The sequence below is a fragment of the Misgurnus anguillicaudatus genome, chromosome 24 (assembly GCF_027580225.2).
Source record: "Misgurnus anguillicaudatus chromosome 24, ASM2758022v2, whole genome shotgun sequence".
NCBI lineage: Eukaryota > Metazoa > Chordata > Actinopteri > Cypriniformes > Cobitidae > Misgurnus > Misgurnus anguillicaudatus.
Window position 1 is genome coordinate 33,783,790 of NC_073360.2, and position 18,907 is coordinate 33,802,696.

Consider the following 18,907-nt stretch of genomic DNA (forward strand, 5'->3'; position numbering starts at 1 on the left):
CGCCTGGCTTGAGTGGCTTGTATGCTGTATTTTCTGTACATGTTTTATCAGTATTATTAACATTCTGTTTTCTTTATAAAGAAGAGCATCATTTTGACCTAAAGCTATGAATTTGTTACTTCGTTTACTTTTTCAAGGTAGGCCTTTCATCTGTTTATCATTTATCTAGCCTATTGACATAAATGATAAACAGAATGCACAAATTAACTATAATGAAATTCTTGACACCAGTAGCTTTTTTGTGTGTGGCTGCTGGTGATTTTAATAAACAATAATTACTACAATTCTCTAATATTTTTCTCACAGGTGTTCTGCTGTTTGAGACTTTGGCATGGGAAGTGAGAATGCCAAAAGAAATTCATGGCCTGAGAGGTTCCTGTCTGGTTATACCGTGCTATTACTCTTACACTTCATATCCACCTACTAACCCAAATAGAGTTGTGTGGTATCAGTGGGTGTCGAAAGGCTACCCTTTAGTGTACGATTCCTGGTATCCATATGACGTCATTGGCAAGTTCAGAGGAAAAACTGATTTATACGGCAACCCTTCAAAATGGAGTTGCAGTCTGCTGATCAAAACTGTCGATCTGTCCCACCATCAAGAGAAATTATATGCATGGATTGACCCAGAAAATGTTGGAGGGAGCACCTATGAGTTTTATGAGGTCACCTCCACAATTCTTGTTGACAGTATGTAAATAATCTTTTGTTTCTTTTGTTTCTACTGTGTTTTTCATGAATTCTCCAGTTGAGGTTGATAGTGGTACAACAGCCTTTATCCTATTATAAGCAACTGGGCAATTTGTCACACTTTATGCTCTAGTAAATATTTTGGAAAAGCATGGATTTTATATAAATGTATAATAAGAAAGTACATTACATTTAAAACATTAATACTTTAATTTCTAACCTTTTTGCCCTTGTAGCATATCCGCCACAGCCCACCATCAATATTTACGGAGGCGAAAAGACCGGTGACAGCATTACAGTGACATGTTTTACCTTCCACACCTGTCCATATAGCAAACCAAACATCGTTCTGAGAGGTATTGAAGGATCTGATAAAGTAGATGATGTCGAAATCAAAAATGGTCTGTGGAAAACCACTCGGATACGCACCGGTTATGTGAAGGCTGAACGCTCAGATATTGAGTGTACTGTAACACATCATGGAGGCATAACAACAAGAGCTACAAAGAACAAAAATTCAGCATGTGAGTGAATAAATTAATGCAATAACTTAAGTGATAATGAAAATTCTATCATTTACTTACACTTTTGTTCAAAAAAATGTATTTTAATAAAAGAGTCTATAGTAAGAATAACACATTTTGTGGTTAACATCATTTATCAAAATATATTTTTTGTGTTCAATTAGGAAATTCACAGAGGTTTTAAACAAAATAAGGGTGAGTAAATGATGACAGAATTTTCATTTTTGGGTGAACCAGCAGCAATATCAACCTGTAGCCAAAGACTGCCAAATAAAGCTAAGTAGGGTTAAGCCTGGTCATTAGTTGGATGGGAGACCTCTTGCAAAAACCAGGTTGCTAGTGAGACCAGCAGGTGGTGCTCACCCTGTGGTCTGTGGGTCCTAACACCCCAGTATAGTGATGGGGACACTAAATAATGGCGCTTTTCCATTGCATAGTACCCCACGGTTTGGTTTAGTTTGGGTCGGGTCAGCTTACTTTCGAGAGCTTTTCCATTAGGTGCAGTACGTGGTACCCGATACTTTTTTCATACCACCTCGGTTGGGGTTCCAAGCGACCCTAGCTGATACCAAACGTGACGCAAAAACACAGTAGATCACTGATTGGTCTGAAAGAAACATCACTAACAGCGTCATCGCTATCAGCTTTACCTTTAGTGCTAGCTTGCGCTGTCTCAAGCAAACATGTGCTCTGCTATAAGTTCCCAAACTCCCTTTTAGCGATGAAAAACATCCACATGTTGAGAATCAGGAACACCATAACAGTTTTTTCCAGACTTGCAGTTTGTGGCGGAACATTCGCAACGAGCACGTCAGCATTATATGCTTAAATGCAACTTCAGTGAGGCTCAGCGGAGCGCCGTAGGCTGACACCTCGGGTGTTTGAACAGAAACTGTCATGTAAGACAGAGGTAGTGATAAATGCGATGTGCAAACATCTATTTGTTGTGGCCAATTTTAATTTTGTGATGAGAAATAAATGAATGTATGGGAATGTACAACAACGCTCTCACTTGTATGATGTCACAGCAGTAGGCAGCGCAAATATAACGACACGCCTATAATCCCTCCCACTGCAAAGTGATACTAAACTCAATGTAAAAGCTAACCACGCCAAAGTGAGGTGAGCTGACCTGACCCAAACTAAACTAAACTAAACCGTGGGGTACTATGCAATGGAAAAGCGCCATATATACTGTCAAAAAGCATCATCATTTGAATGAGACATTAAACCGAGGTCCTGACTCTCAGTTAAAAATCGAAAAAGAGTAGGGGTGTGCCCCAGCATCCTGGCCAAACTTGCCCATTGGCCTACTAATCATCCCAATATATATACTAATTGGCAATATCACTTGGTCTCCTCTCCACTAATAAGCTGGTGTGTGGTGGGCATTCTGGCGCAATATGGCTGCCGTCACATCATCCAGGTGGATGCTGCACATTGGTGGTGGCTGAGGAGAATCCCCCTTTCATATGTAAAGCGCTTTAAGTGCTGCAGAAAAGCACTATATAAATGTTACTAATTATTATTATTCCTTTAATGTTTAGGTCACTCATACATAATAGTAACCTTTATATTAATATTGGTACAGGCTCATTTTGTTTAGTTTTAAAGCGATTAGAAGTGTATTATTTCTTTGAAGCTTGAAGTACAGCAAAATGTTACAGTTCATTGTGTTAATTGCAACAATTTCCAATCTGCTTTTTACTTCAGGTATTCCTTATAGTATAAACATTGAGCCTAAACAGGCAGATGTCACAGAGGGTGTTGCAAAGGACTTCACTTGTACTGTCCACCATTCTTGCCAGACTCCTCCGATCATCTCCTGGAACTATGAGAACATGCCGGTAAAAAGGGGAATAAAACAACCTAAAGGGTTTGAATCGGTCACCATAATATTTTTGGGAGCAAAGAAAGACAACGGGAAGAAATTGATCTGCATTGCAAAATTTTCTGGACAGGACATCACAGCATCTGTTGACTTACATGTGAAACGTGAGTAATTTTAAAACACAATGCATGATGTGTAACTTCACATTTCATTCATAATGTTTTCTGTTGTTTATTTTTTTAGATTATGAAGCCAAACCAGACATAAAGAAAAGTAGGTGTTACATTACAACAAACATTACAAAACTTAAAATTTAAATTAAACAAAACATTACATTACACAATGTAGTGCTGTTGGTTAGTAGCCTTATTTTTCTGAGGTATTAAAGGCACACAAGGCAAGTCTGAGTATTATTTCTCTACTAGCTCCCCCTAGTGTCTTGGAGTAAATGCTTTCTATATCTGAGTCTTTACGAGACTGAAGGACACCGGGTCGGATACAGCGAACTTGCAAGTGGGGTATTCTTCCTTCAGACGGTAGGGGCGGGCGAGAGAGTCTTCATTCGTCATGTAATGAGTCATTTAACCATATACCGACTTACGAAGATGATTTATTAACATAAAAATGCTGCATTGTGTCCCTTTAATACAATTTATGATAAATTAATGTATTTTATAAAATGTCATTAAACTGGGGGCCCCCTGGCACCATCTTAAGGCCCCCTAAGCAGCTAAGGCCCCCAGTTTGAGAACCACTGGTCTAGGTCATCAGTAATAATACTTCCTCCAAAATCACAAATAATTTATTAATTTTAACATTAAATTTACACAGTAGACTCAACAATGTGCAGTAATGCAATACTTCTTGTTTCTGAAAATCTTGTGAATTTTTATGTTTTGCACTTGCCAACCTGTTAAAGGAATAGTCTACTCATTTTCAATATTAAAATATGTTATTACCTTAACTAAGAATTGTTGATACATCCCTCTATCATCTGTGTGCGTGCACGTAAGCGGTGGAGCGCGCTGCGACGCTTCGATAACATTTAGCTTAGCCCCATTCATTCAATGGTACCAATCAGAGATAAAGTTAGAAGTGACCAAACACATCAACGTTTTTCCTATTTAAGACGAGTAGTTATACGAGCTAGTTTGGTGGTACAAAATAAAACGTAGCGCTTTTCTAAGCGGATTTAAAAGAGGAACTATATTTTATGGCGTAATAGCACTTTTGGGAGTACTTCGACTCGCCTGAAAAGTCCGCTCCCCTTCTCCCTCTCATAATGGGAGAGGGAGGGTGTTACTGCACAGAGTGGAAGTACTCCCATAAGTGCTATTACGCCATACAATATAGTTCCTCTTCTGAATCCGCTTAGAAAAGCGCTACGTTTTATTTTGTACCACCAAACTTGCTCGTATAACTACTCGTCTTAAATAGGAAAAACGTTGATGTGTTTGGTCACTTCTAACTTTATCTCTAAATGTACCATTGAATGAATGGGGCTAAGCTAAATGCTATCGAAGTGTCGCAGCACGCTCCAGCGCTTACGTGCACGCACACAGATGATAGAGGGATGTATCAACAATTCTTAGTTAAGGTAATAACATATTTTAATATTGAAAATGAGTGGACTATTCCTTTAATATGCATTTACCTAACGTGTCCAGCTTTTTTACAGATAATTCCAGATATATTCCAGATAAATATGCACAAATTCAGAATAACTGGTGTAAAAATACTTATTTTAAATGTGTAGTAATATTGATAATGCACCTTTTTAGCTGAAGTCCTGTATAGGGCAGATGTGGCACCCAAGATCACTGCATTAACCCGTTCCTGTGTGGTGATACCCTGCACTTTCATGATGAAAGGGGAACTTGCAGCGCAACTTCGAGTCCTTTGGGTCTCAAAAAAAGGTTACATGTACCACACCGGACCGAGCAACATCTTGGACAACTTCAGAGGCCGCACAAGACTCCTTGGAAACCCAGATGAACAAAACTGTACGGTCGAGATTGATGATGTACAAGATCATGACAATGGACCGTTCTGTTTCCAAGCACAAAAAGATGAAGATAAATACAAATTTAACGACAGCTGTGTGTTCATTCTGATGCGAGGTACAAAAGCATATACAGACACACACTACATGAATGGGATTGAGTGATTGAAAAGTGACATTATATGTTTGTCTGCAATTTGAGTTCACAATTAAAGAATTGTGGGCAAAGACATTTTTAAACATTTTACAAAAAGAGTTTTGTTAGTTTCGGTTTAAGTTAAAAAGCAAGTTCAAAAGAAAGGCAAGCATAGATTAACACACTGTAGTCATGTACAGTAAACCATGTAATGCAATAAACTATGTGGTTACTTGGCTAAACAACTGTATGAACTTCATACATCCACTAAAACACACTCTAAAGTTATTAGATTAAATTACTTCACACAATATCTTCCGAATAGTTATACTCTTAAATAGTTACTTCCCCAGCATTTGTTTGCAGACATTGAATTATCTACAAAATGTCATTTATACAGTGCATTTTTAAGTGTCCAGATACATTTTAGTATCTGCAAGCACTTTTAAATTACAAATATGCAAAAAAAAAAAAAAGAAATCACATATATGTGTCTTTTGTAAAAAGCTCAACCAGACAATCCTGTGATGTCATCGCTTCCTGAAAACATTGAGCCCGGGACGCGTGTCACAGTCAAATGTTCAGTCAAGCACACCTGCCCCTCTCATCCCCCCGGCATCACATGGAGCATCCCAACTGCCCGAGAAACAGTCAGCCACCGGAGCATGAGCGGAGGAGTCTGGGAAACAGTCTCTACTGTGACCTTTATCCCGACCGGATACGAAGAGATAGATGAAATTGTTTGCACTGCAAAGTTTTGGGGTGATAAAGCGGAGATGGTTAATGCTTCAACTAAACTAAGTGTCAAAAGTAAGTGACATATTTTAAAACAAACGTTGTGCTGTTGCATTGCATTTCTGTAGTTGATGGTTTGTGATTTATTATCATCATCAGGAATTCAAGGTGTTGGAATGGAGATTTATGAGCTGTGTGTTATAGCTCCTGTAGTTGTGCTTTTCCTGCTTTGCGCTGCAGTTATCATATTCAAGAAGAGACGCAGGTAACTAACATGAATATATTTGTGTGTGTTTATCTTATCTTGGGTCTCATTCAAAGATTTATTTTTATCCTATATAGTTCTAGGATGTCTGAAGGAAGAGCTGTCTGGAATAACAGTAGAGGAGATGAGGATTACAACAGGCAAGTGCATTATTATATTAAATAACATAATTTTTATATAGCATTTATTGTGCTTATTTTTTGTCAAAGTTTCACAAAGAAATATCTAATACAATCTGTCTTTTCATTCTATACGATACACATAACCTGATATATTTTTTTCAGTTGTCAGTAAAAATACTGACTTTGAGATCATTGACTTTTTAAGCAACGTGAAATCTTAATAGAGATTATGGTTGAGCAACCAGCAAATTTACCAGAAAAAGAGGTACATGAATGTTGTTCTTATCTGTACACTCTTGTTTTGAGTTCTAGTTCTTTGAAATTAACATATTTTGTAATTTTTATATTTTGTCATATATATCTATAACATGCTAATTTATAAAGATTGACATAATTCCAATATTTTCATTTTCTTTTTGCTGAGACATTAATACAAGTGTTTGTTATTTTCTAGAAATACCACAAAGATTTTAATGGTTTTATACCTGCATAACAAGCTGACTAACACTTGTGTTTATACTAAGTACAGTAATGTTTTTTTTTAATACTAAACTAAACAAATCTGCTAACATACAACATCAGTAAATGCTACACAGCAGCAAATACAAATGTTTAATTTAACTATATACTCGTTTTTTATTTGAACACCTTGTGAAGCAATTTATTGGTGTAATTAAAATGTTGTCTAAGAAACTCTTGTAGCTGTTTTTTATGCACAAAACACTTTTCACAATAAGTAGTTCAAAAGCAGATTTTCAACAGCAGATCTCATACCATACATCAAGGGCACATGACATGTCATATTTAATACTGTTGTCTGAGGTCTACTTATGACTTCGCGTGATTTTCATATTAAAAAAAAATCAAAAGCCATAAGTAATCGGCTATTTTGTGCCCTGGTTTAGAGGCTGACTTGAGAAATGTTCGTTTTGATGGGCGGGCCTTATTGATGACTTGGAAGTAAACGGCCACTGCTATGATTAGATAACAGTTTTAGTAGTCAAACTAGCTTTCAATACTCACTTAATCTCATGTGTAATCAGAGTTTACTGTTAAGTGAGTGTCTTGCAAGTATTTTGTTAACGTGAGTGTCTATTTTATCATAAACCCTTTGATGCGTACACACACACGTGTGTATTTTACCATAAACCCTTTCCAGGCGTGTGCAACATGACACAACAAACACATATTTTGGACTCACAAGCAACACACGACACTCCGAAAACATATTTGGGCTCTCGGAAGATAAGTCACCGCCAGCCACTAATAGTAGTTACTAAAATGTTTTACTCACATATGTCTGCGCCATTCTGCTCGGATCTAATATTGATGGAACGCATTGCTTTTTAAACGTAGTCTCTCTGCAAATCCAGCGTCAGCCTTTAAGTTTGCTTGTTCCTCAAAATTTTATCCAGTAAACACAGAGAAAATGTTATGCTTCATTCAATGTCTCTTGAATAAAATATCAACAGGGCACGCGTACTGCACAGTGGCAGTCTCTTTGCAAATCCAGCATCGACCTGTAGCTTGTTCCTCAAGGTTTTATCCAGTAAACACGGAGCAAATGTTTGCTTCCCTCAATGTCTCTTGACGAAAAGGCCGAGCAGAATACACAGGGATCAGTTTACACCTATTACCGTTTTTAACCAATTGGGAAACATAACCATAAAAGTGCATCCATCCTTCACAGAAGTAATCCACACGGCTTCAGAGGTTTAATGACGGCCTTCTGAGGGCAATCAATGGCATTTTTAAAGAAAAATACATATATCTTTAACTCCTAAAAAAAACGTATACATGAATATCAGATGACGTCAACTGCGTACGTCATTCACTTCTCAAACTCATCTGCCGCCATCTTGAGTACCTGATTTGACAAGATCGATACGTCAGTCTATGGCTGTTTCTCAATATGCGTTCTTCAGCGATCTTGCGTCCTTGTGTCCTTGTGTCGAAGATCAATTCCAATTCTCAAGAACGCAAGTACAGAGGACGCGTGAAAATACCCGGATGAGTTCTTGATATCGAGGATGCATCGAGTGCAGACTTGCGCGTTGAAATCTGGGGAGGTCACGTGACCAGCAGGAAGATCGCACACATCTCAATTCTCACAAGTGCGTTCTGTGTTCTCGCGACCTTCTGAGTTCGTTCTTCCAAGGTCGCCTTGCAAGACCAGTCTCCACGAGAACGCAAGTCCGTTCTTTGCGTTCTTAGAATTGAGAAACAGCCTATGTGTTTCTGTACTTTGTTTAACATCAAATATTCAATCATCAATCATAAACTTTGCATTATTTGAAAAGCTAAAACACTCAAGATTCATGTTCTGAGCTTGTTTTTGCCATCAATACACTTGAGTGAAAAGGATTAAATGAAACACATATTAATATAAATGTCAGTACTCACATATCTTGCCATATGGTTCTGATAATTTCTGACATATCCAAAAAACTTCAGCGTACATTGCAACATAGGGGTCCCTCTTCAAAATGCATCCCACATTTTAATTCAAAATAACGAAAAAAAAAAGTTTACATGCACGTGTGGCGCTATGACGATCTAGAGCAGGGATGGGCAACTTTGATAATGACGAGGGCCAGCATTTTTCTCCTTTATACCAAGGGGGCCAGAACCACACAAACAATTTTCTTAATTTCCTTTATTAAGAAACCACAATATACAATTAACCTGTCTTGAAAGATTTTAACTATAAAACTTACCAATTATGCTAGTTCTAAATCATAACTTTATTTTCAGTGGACAAGCATTTCAGTTAAACTTCTTAACTGCATTGCTTTAACATCTGTAACAAGGCACTTTTAAATTAGTATAGAGGAGTTTCTCATCCCGCCCTTAGAGAACAGAATTATTTCAAATAAATAAAACATAAATTCAAAACAAAATATATATATAAAAAATGTTAATAACAATGTATTTTACCTTTCAAATCTGAGAGCAATTCTGGCCCGAGTACGACCCGTCACCCGAACCAGTAGCATTGTTTTTAACCCGACTGGACCCGAATGTAAACTGACGTGTGTGCAGTCTGTAGCCCCGGTGGCCTCGCAACAAATTTGTTTATATGACGACGACACCAAGGTAACCACTAAAACGTTCATTTAAAATTATCTGACATGTCTGTCTCAACAAAAATAACCTATTGTCAGCCACACAATGTCGCAAGCGCTCTTGGCAAACAAAGGAGAGGTTTGAAAAGGACATTGACACACACATGCATTCAGGGCTTCTCGGGTCTAAACACATTCATTTTAAATAACCCGAGACCCGATTATTGTTCCCGACCCGTGTCCGAGGCATGCGTGAAACTTTTAGACTTGAACCTGATCGGGTCTCGGGTCAGACCTGGGGTTTTGGGACACGTGAAGACCTCTTCTTCACATAAGCCCAAACACGGGACTATTCTTACTGTGACAATCCGCGGGACCTAGCGCCCCCTCCTGGTTGGGAGTATTTACGTCCTAATACAAAAATCATTTTTTTTTAAGTATTTGATTAAGTATACTATGGTCCATACTATTGTCACCGGGTGACTATACTTGGGCGGAACCAAAAGTGGCGGAGAAAGGTTCCGCCTGGAGATGGTTTCCGCCCGGGCCCGATTCTTAATCAGTTTTGCTTCCTGGTTTCCCTGCCAATGCTGATTACAAGGGAATGAGCAGCAGGTGTGGCAAATTAAATGGAGCAACCTGTGATTGGAGGTGAGGGTGAAGGCAAGCCACATAAAAAGGGCCAAGGAAGCACAAAGAGGAGAGTTGTTTTCGGGTGGGAGTCCCTTTATGCCTTAGGCAACGCAACCACACGCCCCGTCCCTGGAGGAGCCGAAAGGACGCCGTTGACCCGCGATTCACTTATGGTGTAAGGGAAGAGTGCGGCTGCCAGAAGAGGCGAAAAGGACGGGGCTGTGGAAATTAAAGGGACACTACACCGGGTGCTGGTGGTATACTTTGTGTACGCTGTGTTGCTGCTTTGCAGACGGACCACGCTGGTCGGATCGCTCTCCTGGGGAAGAGAGGAAGAGACAATCAGCTGACGAAGGAATATTGTGGAGTTTCAGTGAGGAAGAGTGGACACAGAGCCATCAAGAGCGCAGTGAACAGAGGTTATTGGCAACAAAGCGTGAGTAACCGCTGTGGTACTTATCTGTACATAACTTGTATGAAGAGTTGTCCTGGTGTGTGCTCTTTGTGTTTCTTGAGGTCCCTGGCCCCACTGGAGAGGAAAGCGTGGGTGAGCCGCGGGTTGACCGGAAGCACGGACGAAGCACCGTTCACCAGTAAGCCAGTGGCCCTGTGGGAAAAAGGAAGTGCAGGTGAGCCAGGGGAGTGATAACCAACACGCCGGGCCTGTGAATATCACACATCTCTCCCTCATTTGTGATCCAGTTGTTGCCCAACCATCCTCTCGAGGTCGTCGTAGTCAGGTGGCAAGGACGATCTAAAATTCACGTGAAATTGTATAAGAGTGCTGTGGGTGAGTTTCACTGATTGATGGTGTTTACGCTTTACTTGCTGTGTGTATGCTGTGCGTGTAGCGTTCAAACTGCCGAGCCTCCGACGAGTCACGAGATGACGACATCCGTTGTGGCCTGAGTCCTACAGAGAGAGAGAAAACCAAGCCCTGTGCCCGGGGTGTGACAACGAGAGCTTCGTTTGTACACAGAACAGACAGTGGTAAAACACAGTGAGTAATATCAAGTGTGTACCGTGCGGATTGTGGGTCGTAACGGGGTGTGTACTGCCCTCTTCAACAGAAGCTTGTGGTGAACGGAGCCTCGACGAAAGTTCGCCCCAGCTCGTGACCCCGGTCGTGGAAGAAGGAGGGGGAGTTTGGGAAGCGTTCGGCTCCGGTCATCGGACCCACTAGTCCCTACGACGCCCGGACAGCTAAACTGGAGGGGCGAAGGAATACGGTACATTGACACTGTAGCGAAATCCACTGTTTATAGCAACTACCTACCTGAAACCAGTGAAGCTTTGTGTGGGAACGAGGATCCCCCGGCACTGTGAGCAACGCAACCTGTGAAATAAACCTGTTCTGTGCTTATAGCAACTACCTACCTGAAACCAGTGAAGCTTTGTGTGGGAACGAGGATCCCCCGGCACTGTGAGCAACGCAACCTGTGAAATAACCCTGTTCTGTGCTTATAGCAACTACCTACCTGCACCAGTGAAGCTTTGTGTGGGAACGAGGATCCCCCGGCACTGTGAGTAATGCAACCTGTGAAATAAACCTGTGCTGTGCTTATAGCAACTACCTACCTGAACCAGTGAAGCTCTGTGTGGGACGAGGATCCCCCGGCATTGTGAGTAACGCCACCTGTGAACTAAACCTGTACTGTGCTTATAGCAACTACCTACCTGAACCAGTTAATCTCTGTGTGGGAACGAGGATCCCCCGGCACTGTGAGTAATGCAACATGTGAAATAAACCTGTGCTGTGCTTATAGCAACTACCTACCTGCATCAGTGAAGCTCTGTGTGGGAACGAGGGTCCCCCAGTACTGTGAGTAGCAAAGGAGTACTTACCCTGGTCTGACTGTGTTTGATTCTGCCTCCAGGAGAAGCGGAGCGCGCCACGGATTGCTGGGCCAGAGCCCCGGTCCCCAGTCTTTTCCCCCAAGTGGCCCTGGAGGCAAAGAAGAGCCACATTAGTTTTAAATTTCCCTTTTTCCCTTTTTCCCTTCCCCCTTTTCCCTTTTTAAATATTTAATAAAGTTTATTTTAATTATAGTACACTGGTCTGTCTGGTCATTGGGGTGGTCTTGGGAACCTCCTCGAGGTGGAAGAACTGAGAGGGGTGTGACCTTTAGTTTATTCGGGTCCGCCCCCGGCCGTGACACTATGGTTGCCCATCCCTGATCTAGAGTTAACAACACAAGTTCACCTACTTGCAGGGGAATTCGACTACACCACCTGGGAACTACCCAGGAAACAAAAATGACCACTAGGTCGCACAAGTTCAGTTCTCATATATAATTAACAGTTATGTCATGTGAACCATCATTTTGCATACATTTGCATTCAGAAATAGTTTAATAGATTAAAAACAAGGATACAAACCTTGTTCCTTCAAATAAATCAAAGATAAGTCAATGAAAAACCGTTCATGAATCCTGAGGTGAGTAAATTCCTGTGTCAGGTAACTGTTGTTGCTGTGGTAGGAGTCTGACGCGTCTGTGTGGGGGAATGGAGGAGTTCTCTCTGGGGAAGCAGAACACTGACACCGGTGGTTGCGCCTGGAACTTTTGCGACTTCACTTAATTAAATTTAAAAACTTGCGCTATCTTTACAAATTGACTGCAAATTTGAAAATTATACATATATATTCGCGCCTGAACTTATCTTAAAAATACATTTTGTAAACCAGAGAAAGTAATATTGAGAAACGGCTATATGTATAAGTTGGCTCTACTCCAAAATTACTCAACATTTAACCCAACGAGTTGGGTTACACAAAAACCACCCAACACTGATAAAACAACCCAACAAAATAACCAAACTGGCTCAACCCAGCAGTTGGGTTGAAAAAACAACCCAACATTTTTTAGAGTTTATCAATTTAACAGTAATATAAGGATTACTGTAATAATATTCCCACTCTGTTTTTTTCCAAAGAATAGCATACATTGACAGCAACTGTCCTGTAAATAGTTTCTACAGTAAGACAAAGCTGGAAATACATCAATAATACTGCAAAATTTATCAAATTGACAGCAACTTACTGTAAACTGTTTATACGGTAAACTTTTACTGATAATACAGCAATAATACTGTGAAAACAACAGAAAACATTTACAGTGAAGTCTTCAATCAATAGATTATAAAATGATGTGAAACAGAAAATGAGAATTATAAATTCACACAGACAGTTGGTGGCGGTATATGGTCTGGACATCTGCATGCCATTAAAATACATGAACATCAACGTCTTCGACACTTTCAATATGAACCGGAAAGTAATAAATAACGAACAAGACATATAACATACATATAAAAGATGATTAAAATCAAGACGATCTAAGAGGTAAAAAGGTGGGAGGGAAGAGTAAAACAGTATCATATAAAAAACAGCTAAGACCAGCCAGCCTGCTCAAAAAAAAAATAAAAATAATAATAATAATAATAATTGGTCAGGCTGGCTGGGACCCGTTTCAGAAAGGTGGTTAAGTGCAAACTCTGAGTTTGTTAACCCTGAAATAAGGGAAACTCTGAGTTTTCCGTTTCAAAAAGGGAGGTAGGTTAAACCTGAGATGGTGGGGTAAGTCAAGCCTGTTTCAGAAGGAGAGGTAACTTATACTCAGAGTCTGTTTCCGGAGTAACATACTCTCTGAACCTAACCTGGTCGGGAGCAGGTTTTATCCTGTAAACTCTGAGTCTCTTGTGGTCTCCTCCCCTTTTTAAAGGAGTAGCGGTGTTTAATCTTGTTAGTTGCTTTACAGTGTTGGGGTAGTTACTCAAAAAATGTAATTAGTTACTAGTTACTAGTTACTTCTTTAAATTGTAATGAGATTACTTTACTAGTTACTGCATTTGAAAAGTAACTTCACTACTTATTACTTTACTTTCCTTTTTCTTAATTTACCACATAGATACATGGACATGGTTTAGGTGGGGTCGGCTGATGATGAGTGACTACTTTAAATGACCGGCCAGGGCTCTAGACTAACTTTTTGCACTGGTTGCACTGGTGCGCCTAACATTTTTTGTTAGGTGCACCAGCACAAAAGTTAGGTGGACCTTAATTTTTGACCCCATCGGATTTATAGTTCGCCCAAAAATTAAAATTCTGTATAATTTATTTGTAAATCAGGTTTGTAACTCTCATGTTGTTACAAACCTGTATAAATGTCTTTGTTCTGGTGAACATGAATGAAAATATTTTGAGGAATGTTTGTAACCAAACCATTCATGAGCACCATTCACTTCCATAGTATTATTTTTTCCTACTATAGAAGTGAATGGGGCTCATGCTTGGTTTGGTTATTAACATTTCTCAAAATATGTTGCTTCGTGTTTATCAGAACAAAGAAATTTATACAGGTTTGTAACAAAATGAGGGAGAGTTAATGATGACAGAATTTTTTATTTTTGGGTGATCCGACATCAGCATCAATTTATTTCATACCCGTTTTACATAAAGACTGCGACCGGCCGCACCGCAAATCGTGATGTAAGTAGAAACCTTTAAAGATCTTCATGCAGAACATTGACAGAAATAAGCACAGGACCATGACTGTTCAAATATATTAACATTTAATGTGAAACTTTGTGAGGGTCGGCTGATTGACAGCTGAGCGGACAGCAGTGTTTGAACACTCATAAGCGCTGCGCTTATATTTATTATTACCTTATAAATTGATGATATGATTGCAGTGATTCCAAAGGGATGTCGAAAAAAACTCAAGTAGAATGTTAAATGTTTAAAGTTTAATGTCTCTTTCTCGCTGCCCTGTGTAAACCCACGCGGGTGATGGCATGAAACGCGTGAGGAGCTTGCATTTTGCATTACCTTAAATTACCTTAAATTATGGTCATACAAATAAAAGTAAAACAACATTCAAAACTGTAATGTGTACATTTATTTATGTAAAGTTACACTCGCAATAATAACATAACATTGTGCTTTTTTAAATAGGTAAAAAGTGTTTTGTGCTGCATCGGTTTGGGAGCACGTCACACAAAAAATAAACTCATATAGGCTATAGGTTACTTTTGAATTCGTTTTGTTAATTTGCTAATTATTTAAGGGAAACACATTTCATATAGGCTTATTTATTTTATTATTTTTTCACCAAAGAAAGACGTAATCATCACGTTCTATTCATTTTAATGCTTTTTGCGCATAAACTAAACCCTTGGGGGAATTTATAAATGAATCAACAACGCAAATCAAGGAATTAACTTATTTCTCTATTTAAGACAGTCTGGCAGGGCGGTAACAGCGATACATCAAACACCGAAAAGTTTATAGGATTAGATTTGGAAGTAAGATTATGAAGAAAACAGCGGTCCTGACTCCTGGCTTTTTTCTATAAATTGAGCGCACGCGACATTGCTGTTCGGAATCGGGTTACGTTCAAATCATTTTCTTTAAAAGAATTATGCTCTGGCTCTGACTCGATTGAGGTTCATTACCTAATTCCGTCTTCGGGTTCGGACCTCTCGATCCCTGACCGGTAAGCAGGATCTTTCGCCACAAGTTTTGTATTGCCATGCTGGGCTTACAAATGCTCAGACAGGTTGCTCATCGCGTTGTCAGCAGTTGAAAGACACTTGTCGTGTGGGCATAGTGTGCATTTCACACGAATATTTTTGTACTTTCGAGCAATACGCTGAAAGTAATGTGAATATCGCCCCAGTGGCTGAAACCCTCCGTCTTCATTTCCCGCTCCCCTTTGCACCAGCAGCTACGTCAAATCAATCTCTATGGCAACGGCACACGTACAGGGACACGCATGCACACACCACTTAAACAGACAGAAATTTACACCCAGGCAAACACTGCTTGGGTAACGCAGGAAAGCGCGTTCCTATAGTCTAGTAAAGTAGTGTAGTTACCAATATTATTAATGTAATGCGTTACTTTACTTCGTTACCCAAAAAAGTAATATAGTTACTGTAATCCGTTACTTTGTAACTCGTTACCCCCAACACTGTTGCTTTAGTACATTCAATCATTGCGCACATTTTTATTATGTACACTGTAAAATATTTTTAGCTGTCTTTAAGTTATAATTAAATTGCCAGTGCAAACCATTTTAACTTACTACTTTATATATTTATATATTACACTAAACTTTCAACTAAAAAATTAAAACAGTAAATTGAAATGACTTGTAAAGCTAATATGATATACTTAGGTGCATAGATCGTCTTAGTGACTAAAATGTCATGTACTTTTATTGAGAATCTTGTAGATGATGATGTTGCATTCATTTGTAGAAAGTTAGATTTATGTTGCGAGTGGATTTTGAGACCCCGAGTGTTTTTTTGTCATATCCACTTACATTTATGTGAGCGAAATTATTATTTTTTGCAGTCATTTTAGATATATAAATATCCTTATATGACTAATATCACTCTTTGTGGTGCTCTTACATCTATACAGTTGTGTTGACATTATGGATCTACTCGTCATTACCGCTGGTCTAGGGGTAGTGCTGTGTGCAATAGTTAGGGCAGACGTACTGTCGGCGATCGGAGTTCGAATCCCGGCTCGGTGAACTTTTGTTTTATTCATGACAAACATTTGTAAAGTTCGTAGCCTTATATGACAAAGTATTATGCTTAATTTCATTTTTAGCTGAGCTGCTGTCATCTTTTTGTCCATGGGATTGCATCTGCATGTAAATTAATATAATAACGTACAGTCTTCAGTTTATTTACTTCGGATATTTTAACTGTGATGAAAAATTAAATGTACGCATTTACTAGAGTAGCAATTTACAAAAACAACTATTTTCTTTAAAATATATGTTCGTAGTTGCATTACACTTGCAGTAACACCTTCAATTTTAGTAGTAAAAATGATTAAGACCTCTTTGTCACGTGCTGTTGCCATGGTAAATCGCAATATCTGAGCTCCATATGATGGCTTTTCATAGTGGCTGTGCACACGCTTAACTCCGAGTCAACCTACTCAGAGTTGATTGAACTAACTCAGATCAGCTGTTCTATAACCGAAAACTCAGAGTTTCCTATCTCAGAGTAAGTCAACTCAGAGTTCAAGTTTAAACTCAGAGTTGGTTGAACCTCCTTATTGAAACGGGCCCCTGGTCTTAGCCGTGTAACTTGTCTGAATGAGAATTAAATGAATATAAGCTTGTGTATCAGGTTATTAAGATATTGTTGTTTTTTTGTAGGGTTTTTTGTTTCCATTACTGATGACATTAAAATTATTTATTATAGAAATGCTGTGTTTGTTTTGTTTGTATTTTGTGTACAGGTCTATTTATTACCATAACTCTGAAAAAATGAAATGTGATTATATTTGGACATACAACATATGGTGAATGTATTTCTTCTATTTAATCTCATTTTAGTCAGGGCATGCCACAGATTCATGCTTCATATAATGCTACACTCTTAGAAAGGATTTACACATATTTGTGCATTAAGCTTTTAACACATAATGTTACATTTTAACAAATTATGTGTAATTTAAAAAAAATATATATGTTGATTTTGTTTTAAAATATAACACAATTTGTGTTAAAAGTAACACAAAATGTGATGTTTTAATAATAACACAGAGACGGGTAGATTCTGGGACAACGTATTTAGGGCCCTATTTTAACGATCTAAGCGCATTGTCTAAAGCGCACAGCGCAACGTCTAAATGGGCATGTCCGAATCCACTTTTGCTAATTTAACGACGGGAAAAATGGTTTGTGCGCCGAGCGCATGGTCGAAAAGGGTTGGTCCTATTGTAATGGGAGTATTTTGGGCGTAACGTGCAGTAAACCAATGAGAGTCACAGCTCTCATCCCCTTTAAAAGCAAGTTGCGCTGGCGCTATGTCTAATCCCTATTTAGATGACGGACTTTGTAAACTGAAAAACTAAGCGGAGGAAGAAGATCCCCAGTTTAAGAATGTTAAATAATTGTGTTATTTTTCACTTGTATTGAAATTGTTATTTTTTATTAAAACCTTTAAAACCCGTTTTCTTTTAGTCATGGAAGTAAAAAAGCAGACTTGTTATTGCTTTAAATGTATGGCTATCCAATATCATAAAAAAAAATATTTACAAGTATGTAAGAAAAGGTTTGTACCCTAAAAATACTTTATTCGTAACAAACATGAGATAAAGAAATTACAAACGGCTCCTCACGTTTCAGCACTTTGGACAGCAGTTTTTTAGCAAAGAGTTTTTTTTAAGCATTACTTAAAAATGTTTCTCATCTCACCATATCCACAGGTACCAGTGTCATCATATACAATAAATCCGTGAGCTGGCATTTAAAAAAAAAAAAAACATTTGAAAACAGATGCATTTGATTAAAGCAAAGCATTTATTTACTTACCAGGCTACAGGTGTAACAGCTCTTTGCGCCTTCTAACGTCTCATAATTAGTCCTCATTTATGTCCAAGAGACTCAATAATAATCTTTTACATTCAATCCTTTAATCTTTCATATTTAAAAGCATTTTTGTGCTGCTGCGCATTCATGTACTTTGTGATAAGCAAACCCACGTTGTCCTCCCGTTTATAGGCGCATAATACGAATGCGCTCTTTAAATAACAAAAAACATATTGCGCCATCGACTTTAGTGTCACGATCCTGTCAGCTTTTATGTATTTTTGTGTCTTGTTTATTGTGATGGGATTGTGGCATTGCTTTCTCTCTGTTATGATGTCTTGTGGAGTACTGACCTTGGTTGTGTGTACTGTGTTCCCCAGTTTTGAGTTAAGTCCCGCCCCCCTTGTTATCTAATTAATGATTCATTATTAGTTACTCCTCTTACCTGTTTACCTTGATTAGTTTCCCTATTTAATCTCTTGATATTTTCAGTCTTGTGCTCGTTCACTGTCTTCAGTGCTTTGGTTATGTTTGTCTAGTGATGGCGAAGTAAAGCTTTCTTGAA

The 18,907-nt window shown here is 38.8% G+C and overlaps 1 protein-coding gene across 1 annotated transcript in view; it reads left to right on the top strand.

Moving 5' to 3' along the window:
• The window catches only part of LOC141361530 (sialoadhesin-like), a 60,956-nt gene extending 54,769 nt beyond the window's left edge, over window positions 1-6,187 (top strand). The window contains exons 5-9 of the mRNA XM_073863014.1: window positions 2,928-3,209; window positions 3,289-3,318; window positions 4,827-5,165; window positions 5,691-5,993; window positions 6,078-6,187. Coding sequence (XP_073719115.1) covers window positions 2,928-3,209; window positions 3,289-3,318; window positions 4,827-5,165; window positions 5,691-5,993; window positions 6,078-6,187 — 1,064 coding nt within the window. The remainder of the gene's footprint in view (window positions 1-2,927; window positions 3,210-3,288; window positions 3,319-4,826; window positions 5,166-5,690; window positions 5,994-6,077) is intronic.
• The last annotated feature ends 12,720 nt before the right edge of the window (window positions 6,188-18,907 follow it).